Source organism: Pelodiscus sinensis, chromosome 6 (genome assembly GCF_052426305.1).
Source record: "Pelodiscus sinensis isolate ZL-2025 chromosome 6, ASM5242630v1, whole genome shotgun sequence".
NCBI lineage: Eukaryota > Metazoa > Chordata > Testudines > Trionychidae > Pelodiscus > Pelodiscus sinensis.
In genome coordinates this window covers 110,547,023-110,562,276 of record NC_143057.1, presented here as the reverse complement: position 1 = coordinate 110,562,276, position 15,254 = coordinate 110,547,023, and the positions used below count along the sequence as shown (strand labels likewise).

General features: G+C 42.9%; 1 protein-coding gene across 1 annotated transcript in view; it reads left to right on the top strand.

Moving 5' to 3' along the window:
* LOC102450315 (O-acyltransferase like protein) overlaps positions 1-12,148 on the top strand; it is a 34,768-nt gene extending 22,620 nt beyond the window's left edge. Inside the window, exons 11-15 of the mRNA XM_006116608.4 lie at positions 2,787-2,900; positions 6,335-6,464; positions 9,418-9,604; positions 10,250-10,392; positions 11,807-12,148. Coding sequence (XP_006116670.3) covers positions 2,787-2,900; positions 6,335-6,464; positions 9,418-9,604; positions 10,250-10,392; positions 11,807-11,914 — 682 coding nt within the window. The 3' untranslated portion in view covers positions 11,915-12,148. The remainder of the gene's footprint in view (positions 1-2,786; positions 2,901-6,334; positions 6,465-9,417; positions 9,605-10,249; positions 10,393-11,806) is intronic.
* The last annotated feature ends 3,106 nt before the right edge of the window (positions 12,149-15,254 follow it).

Below are 15,254 nucleotides of genomic sequence, written 5' to 3'. Positions count from 1 at the left end.
TAAGTTTTTTTACCATAAAAATGGCACAGTAGATGTGGGATATTTTTCCAGTAGAAAGCTTCAGTTCATTAAAAGGCACTTGACAAGCACTCTCTCCAGGAGAAAGTAATATGCCTTTCTTTTTACAAACTGAATATAGGTTTGAATATTATGCAAGGGTGTTTTTTGCAGTCAGGTGACTTCAGAGGTAGGCACGTTGTATATACAGAAGATTGAAACAGAAAAAATAAGAGAAAGAGTTGTATACAGATATTAGTCTGTGAATATTTTTATTAATAGCAAAAAAAAAAAAAAATACAGGTTGGACCTCCCTGGTCTGGCACCCTCAGGACCTGATTGGTCCCAGATTAGAGATTTTGCCAGACCAGGGAGGTCATTTCTCTCTTGCGCCTGGCCTTACCCACTTCCCTGTGAACCTACCGGGCTGCCTGGCTCTCCTGGCAGCCCAGTTGGGTCACACTCTGGGTTTTCTGCCTCTCTCTGGCTTCCCCTCCAGCCCAGCTGGGCCGCACACCATCCTTCCTGGTTCTCCCTCCCCCTTAGCCCAGCTGAAACGTGCACCAGTTCCCAGTCCCTGCAGGCAACCCAGCTGGGCCACGCACTGGATTTTGCCAGACCAGAGAGTCCCGGTTTGCAGAGGCACAACCTGGAATACTTTGCATCTGTATACAGCCTCTCCCCGAGTTACAAACAAGTTACGGACCAAACACTTGGCCGTAACTCGATCTGTTTGTAACTCGGACCCCATTGAGTTACATAGCGATTGTGCTGTTGGTAAGCGCAGGTCGCGTTCGTAACTCGGGAACCGCCTTTATGACTGCTCCATGGGAGCTTTGATCGTAAATGTGAACAGTCGTAACTCAACTGTTCGCAACTTGGGGACTGGCTGTAATCAAGAGACAGGTTTTGAAGTCAAACAGGCATTATGTGGCATGAACAGTTTGCTCCTGTGCTGTCACTGCAGTTAGGAGAGCTGGAAAACTTTGTGTAGAGGAGATGTTGAGATCCACTGACCCAAACTGTAACCCGGGTATATAATGGAAACCACTTCAAGCCTGGGGGTGTGGCAGCATCCCTACCACCCCTAGTTCCAGCACTTATGACTGAAGGAGTGGCCTTTACATTACTGTTGCTTCTGGGTAATCTATTCTTCCACAATATACAACAACAACTGCAAGGAACTGAAGGGTTGACTGTTACTGGACAAGTCTTTTCTGCAAATGTTGTATGTCAATAGCTGTCTTATATAGTTGTAGCCATGCTAGTCCCAGGATATGAAAGAGACATGGTGGGTGAGGGAAAATCTTTTATTCTTCAGGTCAAGAAGTAGAGCTCTGTTTGGCTAAAAACGTCTCTCACCCACCAACGGAAGTTGGCATAGTAAAATATTGCCTTACCTGTTTTGTGTCAGTGTAGGTCCTTAAATTTTAAGTTATAATTCTAATACTGATTTTTTAAAAATTGGACTGGTGTTCTTTTTTGATTCATGATGGTGTATAGAAAAGAAAAAAGTATTTTCAACATTTTGTCTGCTTTTCCATTTTTAATCTTAACATCAGGAAATAGCCTCCCCAAACTCTGTCAAGGTTGTGTTTAGATGAATCTTGCCTGTTGTCTGCACATCAAGAGTAGCTAAAATAAACATCTCCAGATTTCCCCTAAGTATATATACTGCTCTGGAAATTTAGAATCAAATCCGGCCCCCACTGAAGTCAAATGAATTTTTCCTATTGAGTTTAAGGAGGCCAATATTTTATCCTGACACTGTATTTTTTGTGTGTTCAAAATCGACTCCTGTTGTTTGTTAAGAAAGCAATACCCTGAAATCAATCACCCTTACTCAATAAACATCAGAATTTCTGTTTCTCATAAAATTTCAAATTCTCTATGTTTTGAACAATGCTTTGGAGACTACACATTTCTCATCCTCTTAATTTTCTTGGCCACTCTATTTCCCCCAAAGAACACAATATAATAAGCTTCAATTGTATATGGCTTCTGAGGAGTCTTAAAGAAAATGATGAAAGATCTGATTTAAGATATTATGAACATCTCACAGAAGGATCTATCTCAAGAGAACTGGGCTAAGTATGAGCTAGATGCTTTCCATTATTGCTTTGTAGAAGTGGAAACACTGATCAGATCCTTCAGGTGAGAATCACATCGTGCCATCATCTATTCCAATAGGCTCTGTAGCATGTGATAAGCTTGTAGTTCAATTTTAATAGGTGACTACTGGTTTGGGGTACCCATCTTGAAACACTTTTGACCTGATTTTCAGAGGTGTGACTCCAGTTGAGTTTTCTGGCTAATCAGAAGACTCACTGTTTCTGTTTCAGCCTCCAAAGCTCTCAGTTCAACTGTGGTTTTGAATTGCTAACCATAAAAATTAGTATCTGTCTGTTCAGCTTTCTGTATAAATCTCCACATTTTTATCACTGGTACCATGTTCTGAAGATGTTTTAAATTGAGTAAATAAATTGAACAGCGACAAGCAATATGACGCTGAATCAATGATGAATAACGGTTGAGTATTGTAATGCATAGGGGTCTTAGAACTGTACTTCTGTGGCATTAATATTCAGATTTTATTACATTTGTAGTCTTATGCCCCAAGATTTTATAATGGATCTCTGAAATGACTGTGTGTCACAGTTATAGGAAATGATTTTGACACTTCAGAAAAAGGAATACATGGAATAAAAATCATGGTATAAAAGAAATGTTTGCAAAGAGATCAGAAAATTGGGTGTTTAAACCTGTTTGTCTTCACATTTCACTTGTAGAAGCAAATGTGGATTGATTCTCTTAGGAACCACTTTGTTCGTAGCATCTTTCACTGTTACAGCCCTGCTGTCAGCACTTTTCAGACTTCCTGTTGCATCTCCTTCAGATATGAGGTAAGGGTCTACAAATACTTTTCATCTCTTACTGCTAGGTTTATATGGAAATTAGTTTTTGAATAGCTATTCAGTCAAAATGTTGATACTCAGTGGCTACGTTGATACTCAGAGACTGGCATGATTTTCCGCAAATGCTTTTAACAGAAAAGTTTTTCCGTTAAAAGCATTTGAGGAAAAGAGCGTCTAGATTGGCATGGACGCTTTTCCGCAAAAGCCCCAATCGCCATTTTCACCATTGGGGCTTTTTTGCGCAAAACAATACCGCGTTGTCTACACTGGCCTTCTTGCGCAAAAGCATTTGCGCAAGAGGGCTTTTGCCCAAACGGGAGCAACATAATATTTCCGCAAGAACACTGACAATCTTACATGAGATCGTCAGTGTTCTTGCGCAAATTCAAGCGGCCAGTGTAGACAGCTGGCAAGTTTTTCCGCAAAAGCAGCTGCTTTTGCAGAAAAGCTTGCCAGTCTAGACGCAGCCAGAATGAATAACTATTCAAAAGATGGTTTCTGCAAAGTCATAACAATAAGACATTTCCAATATATACAAGTCTTCAGTTTGTGGCTCTGTTTTTTAAATGTATTAGGAGCTGCTAAAAGACTGAAGCGCAGTGGTGGGGACCAGGTGCGAGCCGGGAATCAGCTGGTCTGGCTCATGCCTCGTCCCCCCACTGCTCTTCTGCTTTTTAAATTTATTAAGCGCCTGTTGGCTCTTAATACATTTAAAAAGCAGAGGCACGGCACCCAGTCCCCGTGCTACGCCTCTGCTTCCCCTTCCCCCCACAGAGATGGTGCTGGGGGAAACCGACTTTTAAGCCCACTCCCCCTAGCACTGGCTCTTGCTCTCCTATTTTGCAGTCTCTATCTATATATCTATTGAGTAACTACTTGGCTATCTGATAAGCTTATGTTTTTCGGATAGTCAACTGATCACTTACATCCCTAAGCCAGTCATGGCCAACTCAACAGTTACTTAACCCCTGTTCTTCCTAACACAAACATTCAATCACAATCAAGTCCATGTAGTCATTCCTATTATCTTAACTCTTTAGATCAGTATTATAGCACTAGGTAATTAGTATTTAAATGTGAATAAACAAAGTGCATTGCTTTAATAACAAGTAATACTCACCCAAAGCAGTCTGAGACAAAGAGCATTCAGTCTCAAGTAGCTAAGCTCTGTAGTCTATTTGGGGGTTTAAAAACAAAACATATGGACATTTTGTAAAAGGAGAAATCATTTTTTTAGGTATGTATCGGGTAGTGTTGACAGTATAGCAAATAGTAAGAAAGACACACTGGAGTTCAGAAGAAAAAATCAAATGTGCAAATGCAACGCAGTGATACCACAGAAAAGAAGTTAGGGGTTCTAGTGATCACAAACTGAGTGAGTCAACACTGTGATGCAACTGTGCAAAAGTAAATGTCACTCTGGATTGTTGTCATGGGGCAGTTGTATTAACAGAGTATTGTGTGTAAAATAGAGTAGTTGTTCCACTTGGAACTGGTGAGGCCTGACCTAGAGTAAGTGGTTTAATTAGCAGAAAGGGAGGTTTAATTAGATATTAGGAAGAACTTTCTGACTACAGGTTGGACCTCCTTGGTCTGGCACCCTCAGGACCTGACTGATCCCAGATGAGGGATTTTGCCGGACCAGAGAAGGTTATTTCTGGGCCCCCCTGTCACCGGATACCCTCTGCCATGGCCTCGCTGCCACCGGTCCCCCTTCACTCAGGTCTCCTGGCTCCATCTTGGCATCTTGGCCACAACATGCACAGCCCCACTGCTGGGCTCCCAGCCCCACGGGGCACCCCCCCCCCCCCCAGCTGTGCCACTGGAAGAGAGCCCCACTTAGGCTCCAGCCTCGGTAGGCAGTCCCACTGCTTCCCAACCTCACCGAGCAGATCCACAGGCAGCTGTGGTGCTGCCAGGCTCTTTCCTGTGCTGCCAGGCAACAGCCCCACTCCCAGATTCCTGGCCTCACTGCCAGGCAGCCCGGTGGTCAGGCTCCTGGCCCATTGGAACAGCCACACTGCTTTCCAGTCCTGCCGGGCAGCTGTGCCACTTGGCGGTAGCGAGGCTGCCAGGCTCCTGGTTGTGCTGCCAGACGGTCCTGCTGCCTCCCGGTCTTGCTGGGCAGTTTCACTGCTGGGCTCCAGGCAGCAACCCAACTACTAGGCTCCCATTTCGCTGCCACAGGCAGCCCTGCTACTGAGCTCCAGCCTTGCTGCAGGACACCCAGCCACCAGCCCACCACTAGGACTCTCTGGTCCTAGGACATCCATGGTTCTATCAGACCAGGGATGCTGCCAGACCAAAGAGTACCAGTTAAGAGAGGTTCAACCTGTATAAGGAAGGTAAAATACTGGAACAGATTCCTTAAGGAGGGATCACGTAATGACTACTTGTGTTCCCTCCCTCTGGGGCAACTGGCATTGGCCACTGTCAGCAGACAGGATACTGGGCTAGATGAACCTTTGATCTGACCCATTATGGCTGTTCTTATGTTGTCATTGGAGGGTGAAGGATTAGATGACCTCTTGAGTTACCTTTTAACCCTACATTTCCATTACTCTGAAAACTAAAGAAAAGAAAAGTATTTCCAACCACAACCCTTCAAAAATCATGACTCAGGCTTCCTTGAAAGGATTGGATCACTTTTAAAATGATGAGTATGGTGGGTTTTAAAACAAACTTGGGGTTCTTTTATTTTGCTTTTTGGTTTTATAGGATTCACTTGGGTCACATTTTCAAGCTCTACTTTGCAACCACGAGGGCTAGAAACCTACTTTTTTATTACTGAAAGATAAGATTTTTTGTCTTAATCCCATACCGCTAGGAGCTTGGGCTTTAAGAAAACAAAATAGCATGAAGCTCATGATAAAATATTCCTGAGAAAAGGGGAAGGGAGGATAAAATGAGGGGAGGAGGGAAGAAAGCAAACAAACAAATTTTAAAGTGAGTAACTTTCCATTTTCCAATTGGTAGAAAAAAATAAAAATCGTGAAAAATTTAGTTTTAGGGGAAAAAAAGTCTGGTTTTCATTTGAAACATTTAGAGCAGCTCCAATGACAACAATTTACTCTCCTGTTTGGAATGGTTTCAATCATGGTCATTACCATGATTAGTTCCATTTTTATGGTGGAGGGAGAGAGAATTATATAAGCTTAAAACTAACAATTATAAAGGACCCTGTTCACTCTCCCAAAGCTCCATGCCTCTGCATTGCTTAAAAGGAGTAACAGGTAGTTAATGTTTAGATTTGTCCCTAAATCAAGATGTTTAGTAAGATGATGCCATTTTTGCAGTAGTTATGGTTGGAGAACCATAGTTGAAGAACAGATGCACTAGGGTTGGCCTGTTTATGAACAATTATTAACTATCTTACTTGTTCACTCAGAACTTCAGCATAATCATTTCCTATTTCCTTTCAGGGAAATGTCCACAGTGATGTATTTCACAGAATACTATTCAAAACCTTACTGTCGATATGGTCCATTTCTGGTTGGCGTCCTTCTCGGACTTTTCATGTATCACCAAAAAGCACAAATTCTCAGAAACAAGGTACAGTCTCTAAAACAATGTAAAGCATGATGTTGATATGTGTTTTCTTCTGGTTTATTCATTAACTCCCTCTGGGACACAAGTATCAAGGCTGTTCCCCGCTCTGGCACTTTGAGTGCAGAAGGTGGGAGCCTGCAAGGGACTTTAAAATACCCTTCCACTACAGGCTTGTGTTAAAACTCCCCAAGGTCATAGATTCCCTAGCCTTGGATTGGTATCACTGCCACCATCCAAATGCAAAACCCCCTTTGAGATCCCAGGAAGGTACACTTGGGAATTCCTTCCTGTGGTACCCTCAAGCTCTTATACCCTCCCACTTGAAGAGTGCTTGAAAAACTCATATCTCATAGAAGTTTGACTTCGCGGACTTAGGCATGTGCGCACAGAGCCTTCTAGGACACAGGAATCAGATCATGGTGTTAAAAGGGTGGTTTTTATTAACAAAACAAAGTAAACACATTTGGTGAATCATTATTTAGTCGCTAGGTGTTACAGAGCAACTAAAACCAGGATTAAGACACAGAGAATTGTTTCCCTGGGATTCAGTTTGGAAAAGTACAGCAGAAGTGGTTACATGTGTTCAGCACAGAGAAATCTAACAAACCCCAAAATAAAATAAAAAATTTTAAAACCTGATCGCATCTGACTAAATGTTCCTTGTACTTCTCATGTATCTGTTTCAAGATTAAATCCTTCCCTACACATGGATATTGCTGGATACTCCATGCTTGCCTTCCAGGCTTAATTCATGTTCTTGCAGTTTTGCTCTAATTACACAACAGCAGGAACAGGAAGGCTGCTGATTTCAATTCAAAAGTCCACACTGAGTTTCCATTGGTACTCCTGACCTCCTACCAACTCACTTCCTGCTCCTCTAGCATTCCTGGGGACTCTCTCGGACCCACTATCTATAGTTTTAACCCTTACAAGCGAGGCAATTAAGTCTAGGTCCCAAGAGTGAGAAAGACTTTAGTTAACCAAATAGCTGGAATGTCCAGAAAAAATATTACTCACTCGCCACCCCTTCATCACAATAGGTGTAATGAGCTGCATGCAACATGCACTGCTAGATAAGGATAAAAGCAGATAAAAGATCAGATTTCATGGGAGAAGACTGGATTTCATGCTCTGAGACACATTTTGTATGGCCATGCACTTGGTAGGGTCCTTATCGTCATCAATCATCCTTCCCACAACATCAGGTAGACATCAATCATCCCTATCCTGACTCATTTGTATACATCTTTCATATTTCGATGTAACAATGCCACTTTAGCTATTGTGTGTAGTCAGGTTGTCCTCTCCATCTCTTGCCCTGGAAAGAAATGGTTGTTTAGACCATATCTCAACCAGAGGTAAGCAGTGGTCTTCCTGAGGACATGTCAATTCATCTAATGTGGGTCTAGTTTTACAACAGTCTATATAAAAAGCACTAGCAAGGTCAGTACAAATTAACATTTCATACAGACACTGGCTTGTTTGTACTGCTCTACATACTGCACGCTGAAATGGAAGTACCAGATTTATATTCCAACTGATTTCTTTTATAATGATAGGGTAAAAATGAGCAAGGAAGCAATGTTTCAGCAATACTGTGCTGTGACACTTCTGTTTATTTGTTTGGTTTTGTAATCAAGTAGTTTTTAAGGGAGGTGAAACTTGGGATACGCAAGACAAATCAGACTCCAGAAAGAGATACAGCAGTCTGGAAAGGCTGAGAGTCAATGGTATAGAAATCCTATTATCAGGCATTATTAAGATTTGGTGAAGAACGTTGTGAATACTGGGTTTATTTACTTATTGGCATTTATACTCAGTGAAAATAGCCTCATGAGATGCACGTCGTGATTTTGTGGAGGGCTGCTGTTAGAATAAGACAGTGTCATGCTGCAGTGCAATACAAATGGCCCAGTGCAGGACAGATGCTTTAAAACAGCAGGCACAACTGAACAGCTGCCTTTTCATTGCTTTTTACGCTGGGATGATTGAGATGATTAATCAAAAGTGCCTTTAAATCAGATACAAATGCTTATTCCAGCTGTTTGGAACTACTGTAAAGCCCCCAAACCAACCTCTCAGTGTTAGTTTTTGTAAATGTTTTAAAAAAATAATGGTCCAGATTGAGCAATGGGAGGAATTTGCTATTTCTCTTGGAGAAAAGTGATTGTAAATATACCAATCCCATGCAATGAACAAGTTAGCTCTGCGAAGCAAACTAGCAGCATTGTTGTAAAAGGACTCAACTTACCAGCTCATTTTTATGAAGGTTTTGCTCTGAGACTCGAAGGAAACAACAGTGAAGTGCATTTCTATCAAATGGCAAAAAATTAGATGCTTCAGTGTGAGGACAAGACCAGGTTAATGAGTCAAAAGACAACACTCTGTAAAGAGGAGGAGGAAGACAATGTAATCAGCAAGGCTGATCAGGAAATTGCATTAATAAACAATTCTATTGGGATGAACCAATGATTCCGTGCCTCTTCCTGTCTTTTTGTGCCATGGAGAGCTTGGCACACATAGAGACAATCCCCTTGGGGCAGGGGAAAGGTTAGAACATGTGAAATGTCATTGACTGTGCTTGGGTGAAGCTCCCCGTTCTCCATCAAGAGGAGCAATGGCCTTGATCTGACAAGAGAGATTGATGCACTTTGGTGCATACTGAAGAGGAAGCTTATGACAGAGAATGAAAGACCCAGGCCACTAAACAGGAAGGCAGTAGGGAAGAGGTAGAAAGACAGAGCCAAGAACCAAGAGGTACAGCAGTCACATCACGCATCACAACAAGGTTGAAACTTGTTGGCTGTGAAATAGAGTAAAAAGATAGTACAGTGCACCAGGATAAAGCACTGAACTAGGTGAGGCAGTTCATTGGAAAGGAAGAGCCAATTCAAAGTTATTGAGAGAGTCCACTAAGAATATTGGTTTCAAAATATGATGTTCTCCATCTCTACAGGTGCAGGCTTCTCTGGGGTGGCTTTGTGCAATGCTTGCCATGCTAGCCGTAGTCTCCCTGGCATATGCTGTAGAAGATTCCTTGAACTCCTATTCCTCTGCTGCAGTGATTTATCAAGCACTTCACCGGACTCTGTGGGCTGCAGCAATTGGTTGGATCATTTTTGCATGCCAAGAGGGCTACGGAGGTACTTCCCAGTTAGTGAACAGATCTAGCTGTAATCGCATTCTTTAAAAAAACTGACTGGCTTAAACAATGGTTGGGCTGATGTGTATGTGCTCTTACTGCTGGTGTGTTTTTCTCAGTTTATTACATGACCCAGATCCTCTGTTATGGAGGAGGAGCACATAGCAAAAACTTGGCCTTGATATACCGGAAGATTGACGCTTTGGAATCATAAAAGTCTCAATTTGGTGCTGAAAAATACCTGGGAAATCTCAATTCTATGAGGCTATCTAGCTGTAAATCTGTAGGATCTCCCCTCCCCCTTCCCCTCTGAAACTCTAAGACAACTTTTGAAAATACATGTATTAAAATAATTAGAAAATAAGGTTAAATATTATTTTCCTACCAAACAATCCAGGAAATAGCATAAAGCTGAAAACAAACTATGAATGCATAAACTTCACATTGTCCTGGAAGCTGTTTCATTCCCTCCATCACATTGCTATGTTAAGCATTAGCGTTTGCTTTGTGCTTGTTATAAAATGTACAGTTTTGGTTTAGCTCGTACAGATTTTTTTAATTCTAAGCATAAAAACTAATAAAAATGCTTTAAAAAGTGGCCAGTATGGTGCTGAGTGAAACAGATACTGTGTTTTTTTCCCAACAGGTTTAGCTAACTGGGTTCTTTCGTGGGGTATTTGGACTCTGCTAGCTAAAATTAGTTATGCCTGCTATTTGGTGCATCCTATATTAATCATACTTTATAATGGACTTCAAGAAACTCTTATGCACTATTCAGACATCAACATGGTGAGTGGGATTATCCGATCTTTTGGTGATGTTACAGTCTGTTTTTTCCTTGTTAAAATGAAACATGATTTATTAGCATTTATTATCCTTTATGCTTTTATCAAATCTCTGTGGTTCTGCTGAAAATTATATTACTGGGTAACTGGTTAACCAGAGGCCAGGCCAGTGGGAGCAGCCCACCACCGCCAGTGAGCCTGGCAGATGCAGCCCCTGGCCTGCCCATGGTATGGCGGGGGCAGCTGGGCTTCCCTTTGGTGCGGTGGGGCTGGAGCAGCCCTCCGCCTGTCTACAATGTGGCGTGGTAGGGCCAGCCAGGCCAGGGCAGCCCCCCACAGTGGGCAGGCTGGCAGGACTCGGACCATGGGGCCCCTGCCTGGAACAGCCCCCTCCACGGGACCCCAACCACTCTGCACCAGCTCTTGGTTAATGGGTTTAACGATTTAAATTATATAATTTACCTGATTACCTTGTTAAATGGGTACTTACATCCCTAGCTGTGAGAGAAGAACCAGGCCCGGTGTGCTTTCCTGCGCTGCTGTAATGTAGGCGTGGCTAGACGGTGGCTCTTTTACCGTTAAAGAGTGGCTTGTGGAGCCCCTCTCCCATTCTCTGCCTACCAGACTGGCGGGGAGGAGAGCTCATGGCTTCTGCCCTGCTGCGGGGTAGTGGGCCTAGAGGCTCAGGGCACAAGTGGGGGCACAATTACAAATGCCTCTAACTGCTTGAGTCATGTTCCCTCTCCAACCTCAGTGACCCCCTCCCTGCAGCTTCCAGCTCTTTGCTGCTGCCTCTCCCCACGGCCAGAGGCTCAGCTCCCAGCCTGCTGGCACTAGCACCCTGCCATGCTGGGAGTGGGCCCAGTGGCACCATATGACTCAATGGGGCCAGCAAACCCTAACAAAAATCTGCAAGGGCACATGACACCCCACAGTCCCCACCCCATATATTGTCTCAGACTTCTGTGTTGCAGGGAAAGGGGGCTCAGGGTTCAGGCCTGCAGGGTATGCTTGCCGGGGCTTCAGCCCTATGGCACGGAAGCCATGAGACCCCTTCTTTTTACAAGGCCGAAGCCCAGAACTCTAGCAAGTACCCCCTATGGGGCTGAACTCCTAAGTCTCCTCTCCCTATGGGGCAGAGGCTCTGAGCCCCAGCAGACGCACCCCAGCATTCAAACTTCTAAAGATTGTTGTAATTAGTTCAGAGGGACAGTAAGTTTGGCCATCCCTGCTCTAGATATTTTGTTCTTCAGTTTTATAGTGACTAGGTATGGGCTGAACACTGCTGATATTTTATTACTGACTTAATGCATCCCATGGCTACAATGACCTGACAATCTGCATACAAATCAAAGGAAAGATTACAGTTTTGAACCCATATGAAATTCTTCTAACTAAGCCTATGCTTTTCCCTGTAGCTTTACCTGTTTTTCGGACACAGTCTGATGACGTTCATCACTGGGTTGGCCTTGACGGTGCTGGTTGAGAAGCCATTCGAAGAATTAAAGCAGTCTCTTGCATGTTAATGCCACTGGGAAGGGAAAACAAAGGCAGAAGGGTGCTCTAAAAAAGATGTGCAAGGCCATTGCCCAACCTACTTCAGATCCCACCTCAAGACTGACCATTACCATGATAGCTAGGCAAGTAGCAAGTGAGACTACTGATGGTTCTCTTCCTCCACAAACAAAGAAACCCATGTGCAAATACGTGTTTAAAGAATTGTTTCCTCAAGCTGTTGTTTGCTTCACCTGCCTCTTCTATCTTGTCTTAAAATAAAGACTGTGAGCTCTTTGGGGGGCAGGTCTGTTTTGTGTGTTGCAACAGTGCCTAGCACTATGGGGATTGGAAGTGCTACTGAAATACATGGAATGAATAGGGTTCTACCAATTCAGTCTTTTTTTTGTAAATTTCAGTCATCACATTTTACAAATCTTCGATTTCGTGGCTTCAGATACTTAAATCTTAAATGTCATGGGCTACGCCTACACTGGCCCCTTTTCCGAAAGGGGCATGCTAATTTTACAGGTCGTAATAGGGAAATCCGTGGGGGATTTAAATATCCCTCGCGGCATTTAAATAAAAATGTCCGCCGCTTTTTTCCGGCTTTTAGAAAAGCCGGAAAAGAGCGTCTACACTGGCCCTGATCCTCCGGAAAAAAGCCCTTTTCCGGAGGATCTCTTATTCCTACTTTGAAGGACTTTTTCTAAAAGCCGGAAAAAAGCGGTGGACATTTTTATTTAAATGCCGCGGGGGATATTTAAATCCCCCGCGGATTTCCCTATTACGACCTGTAAAATTAGCATGCCCCTTTCGGAAAAGGGGCCAGTGTAGACGTAGCCATGGTGTAAAAAGTATGAATAAGTATTTTAAAATGGCAAAATATGAACATGTAAAGCTTTAAGACTCAATTATCAGAGGGGTAGCCATGTTAGTCTGAATCTGCAAAAGCGGTGAGGATCCTGTGGCACCTTATAGACTAACTGAAGTGTTGGAGCATAAGCTTTCGTGGGCAAAGACCCACTTTGTCAGCTCCAACACTTTGGTTAGTCTATAAGGTGCCTCAGGACTCCTTGCCGCTTTTTAAGACTTAATGTTTCTCATACTGGACATCTCCACCCAAACAGGGGATGCAAGGCTATTGTGGGGAGGGAGTGTCACAGTACTGCACCTTTACTTCTGCACTGCCTTCAGAGCTGGACAGCGGGTGAGCAGATGCGCTTGGCCAGGTGTTCAGCTCTGATGACAATACTGTTGCCAGCAACAGCACAGAAGAAAGGGTGGCAATACTTGATCTCCCCAAAATAGCCTTGTGACCCCCTTTTGGGTCAGGATCCCCAGTTTGAAATACACTCTGTACTTTCGTATACTTTTAAGAGCTTAAGAACAGCCATACTGGGACCGACCAAGGCCCATCTAGCCCAGTATCCTGTCTTCTGATGGTGGCCAATGCCAGGTGCCCTAAAGGGAGTGAACAGAACAGGTGATCATCATGTGATCCCTCTCCTGTCATCCATTTCCAGCCCCTGACAAACAGAGGCTAGGGACACCATTCCTGCTCATCCTAGCTAATAGCCATTAATGGACCTAACTTCCATGACTGTATCTAGCTCTTTTTCTTTAACCTGTGAAGGTCCTGGCCTTTACAACATTAAAATTTTACACAATAGTGTAGAGTATTTTTATATTATAGGGTAAAAGTACACAAAAGACCAGATCTCACTATTTATCACGTGTTTTTTCATGGCTGTGAATTTGGTAGGGCCCTAATTAGTAGTATATAACAATAAAAGTTGGGGCCCATGAACCATGGAGATTTCTTATCTGAGCATTTGTGTAAGTGTTTTGCAAAAGTTTTATCAGCTTGAATTTGGGGTGGCATGTTATTCATAACTGGTGAAACCAAGCACATACTATCCACATCACCCCAAATAAATGCAATCAAACTGTCCACCACATTATGGCCTTATGTATTCTATGCATACCACATAAACTACAGGAAAAAAACTATTTGACAACAGTTTTATATTTTTAGAAGTAGTAGGACTATTTTTGTTTACATTAGCCTGTGAAACAAAGTACAATAGTTACCATGAATACAACCCTGTAAAAGGGCTTTGAGAGAGCCATCAAAACCTTTACAAATGACCTAAAATTTCATTTCTAATCTTAAGAAAATCATGGGCTAGATCCTCTGCTAATGTAAGTCAGCACAGCTCCACTGAACGGGCATAGTTCCCTTGACGTAATGGGCCTACACCAGTTTACACCTACTGAAGTTCTGGCCCCACCACTTGAAAGTCTGTTATCCCACACCTGGAAGTAAGCATTAGCTTTCATCAGAAAGAAGGGACTCTCCCTCCAACAGTGAGATAGAGCAGTGTTTCTCAACCAGTGGTATGAGTACCCTTCAGGGTACGCGAGAGAAGTCGGGGGGGTATGTCAACACAACTGAAATTTGGAAAAAACTGAATTTTTGTTTTGAATTTTACAGTGTTGTATTATTTTTTTACTTTTTACACTCAAAAATGTCATCGCCCGCCTGGCTACAATTAAGTTGTGTTGCAATGGTAGAAAAAAAAATGTGTGTGTCTGAAAACTAGGCACTGGGGGAACTTATAATTTTTTAAAGGCACTTTAAAAAAAAAGGTTGAGAAACACTGAGATAAAGCACCCATTCTAGCCATTTCTCTCTGGCTCAGGAATGACCTTCGACTAAAGTTAATTGTGAAAGATGGAAATTGCACCTCTGTGGGCTGAATGAAGCATTATCCTCTTGGCTTGATATAATTTATGTATAAATGGTGGCTATTTGAAGCTGTTTGGGAATGGAGATCATTGAATAAGTCCTGAGGGAGATGGCAGAGGAGGTGGTCAAAGTGCATGTCATATTAAGGAACCATATCACAAAGTTAATTTATTACATGGTCTCTCCACTTTTGCTACTGTGTCTTAGGGTAGGGGAAAAGCCTTAACTTTCCCAGCAGCCAAAAAAGGCAAAGTTTGAAGACCCGTGTCAATAACGAAAGGGGTAAGGAAAACAGTGCTCCTGTCCAGCCCTCCTCAGTTGAAGTAAAGGTAGACCTGTGCTCAGAAGCTGGGGTGATGGGTGTGTCCAGGAGAGGGAAGAACAAAACAGCATTTATTTTTGCTTATTTATTTATTTTGTCTAGTTCTCTGTAAGCCCTGGTACTGGTAGTGGGCAGCAGTTAGACCCTGCTCCCTGAAAGCTGATGGCATCTTGGGGAGGGGACAGGCCTGGATTATTTCTTTGGCTCAGTGTCATCAGAATGGTTTGTGCAAATCTCCACTCTTATGTTAGCTGTATAGAAATCTGGAAGCATGGAAATACATCTTAAATGTAAATAG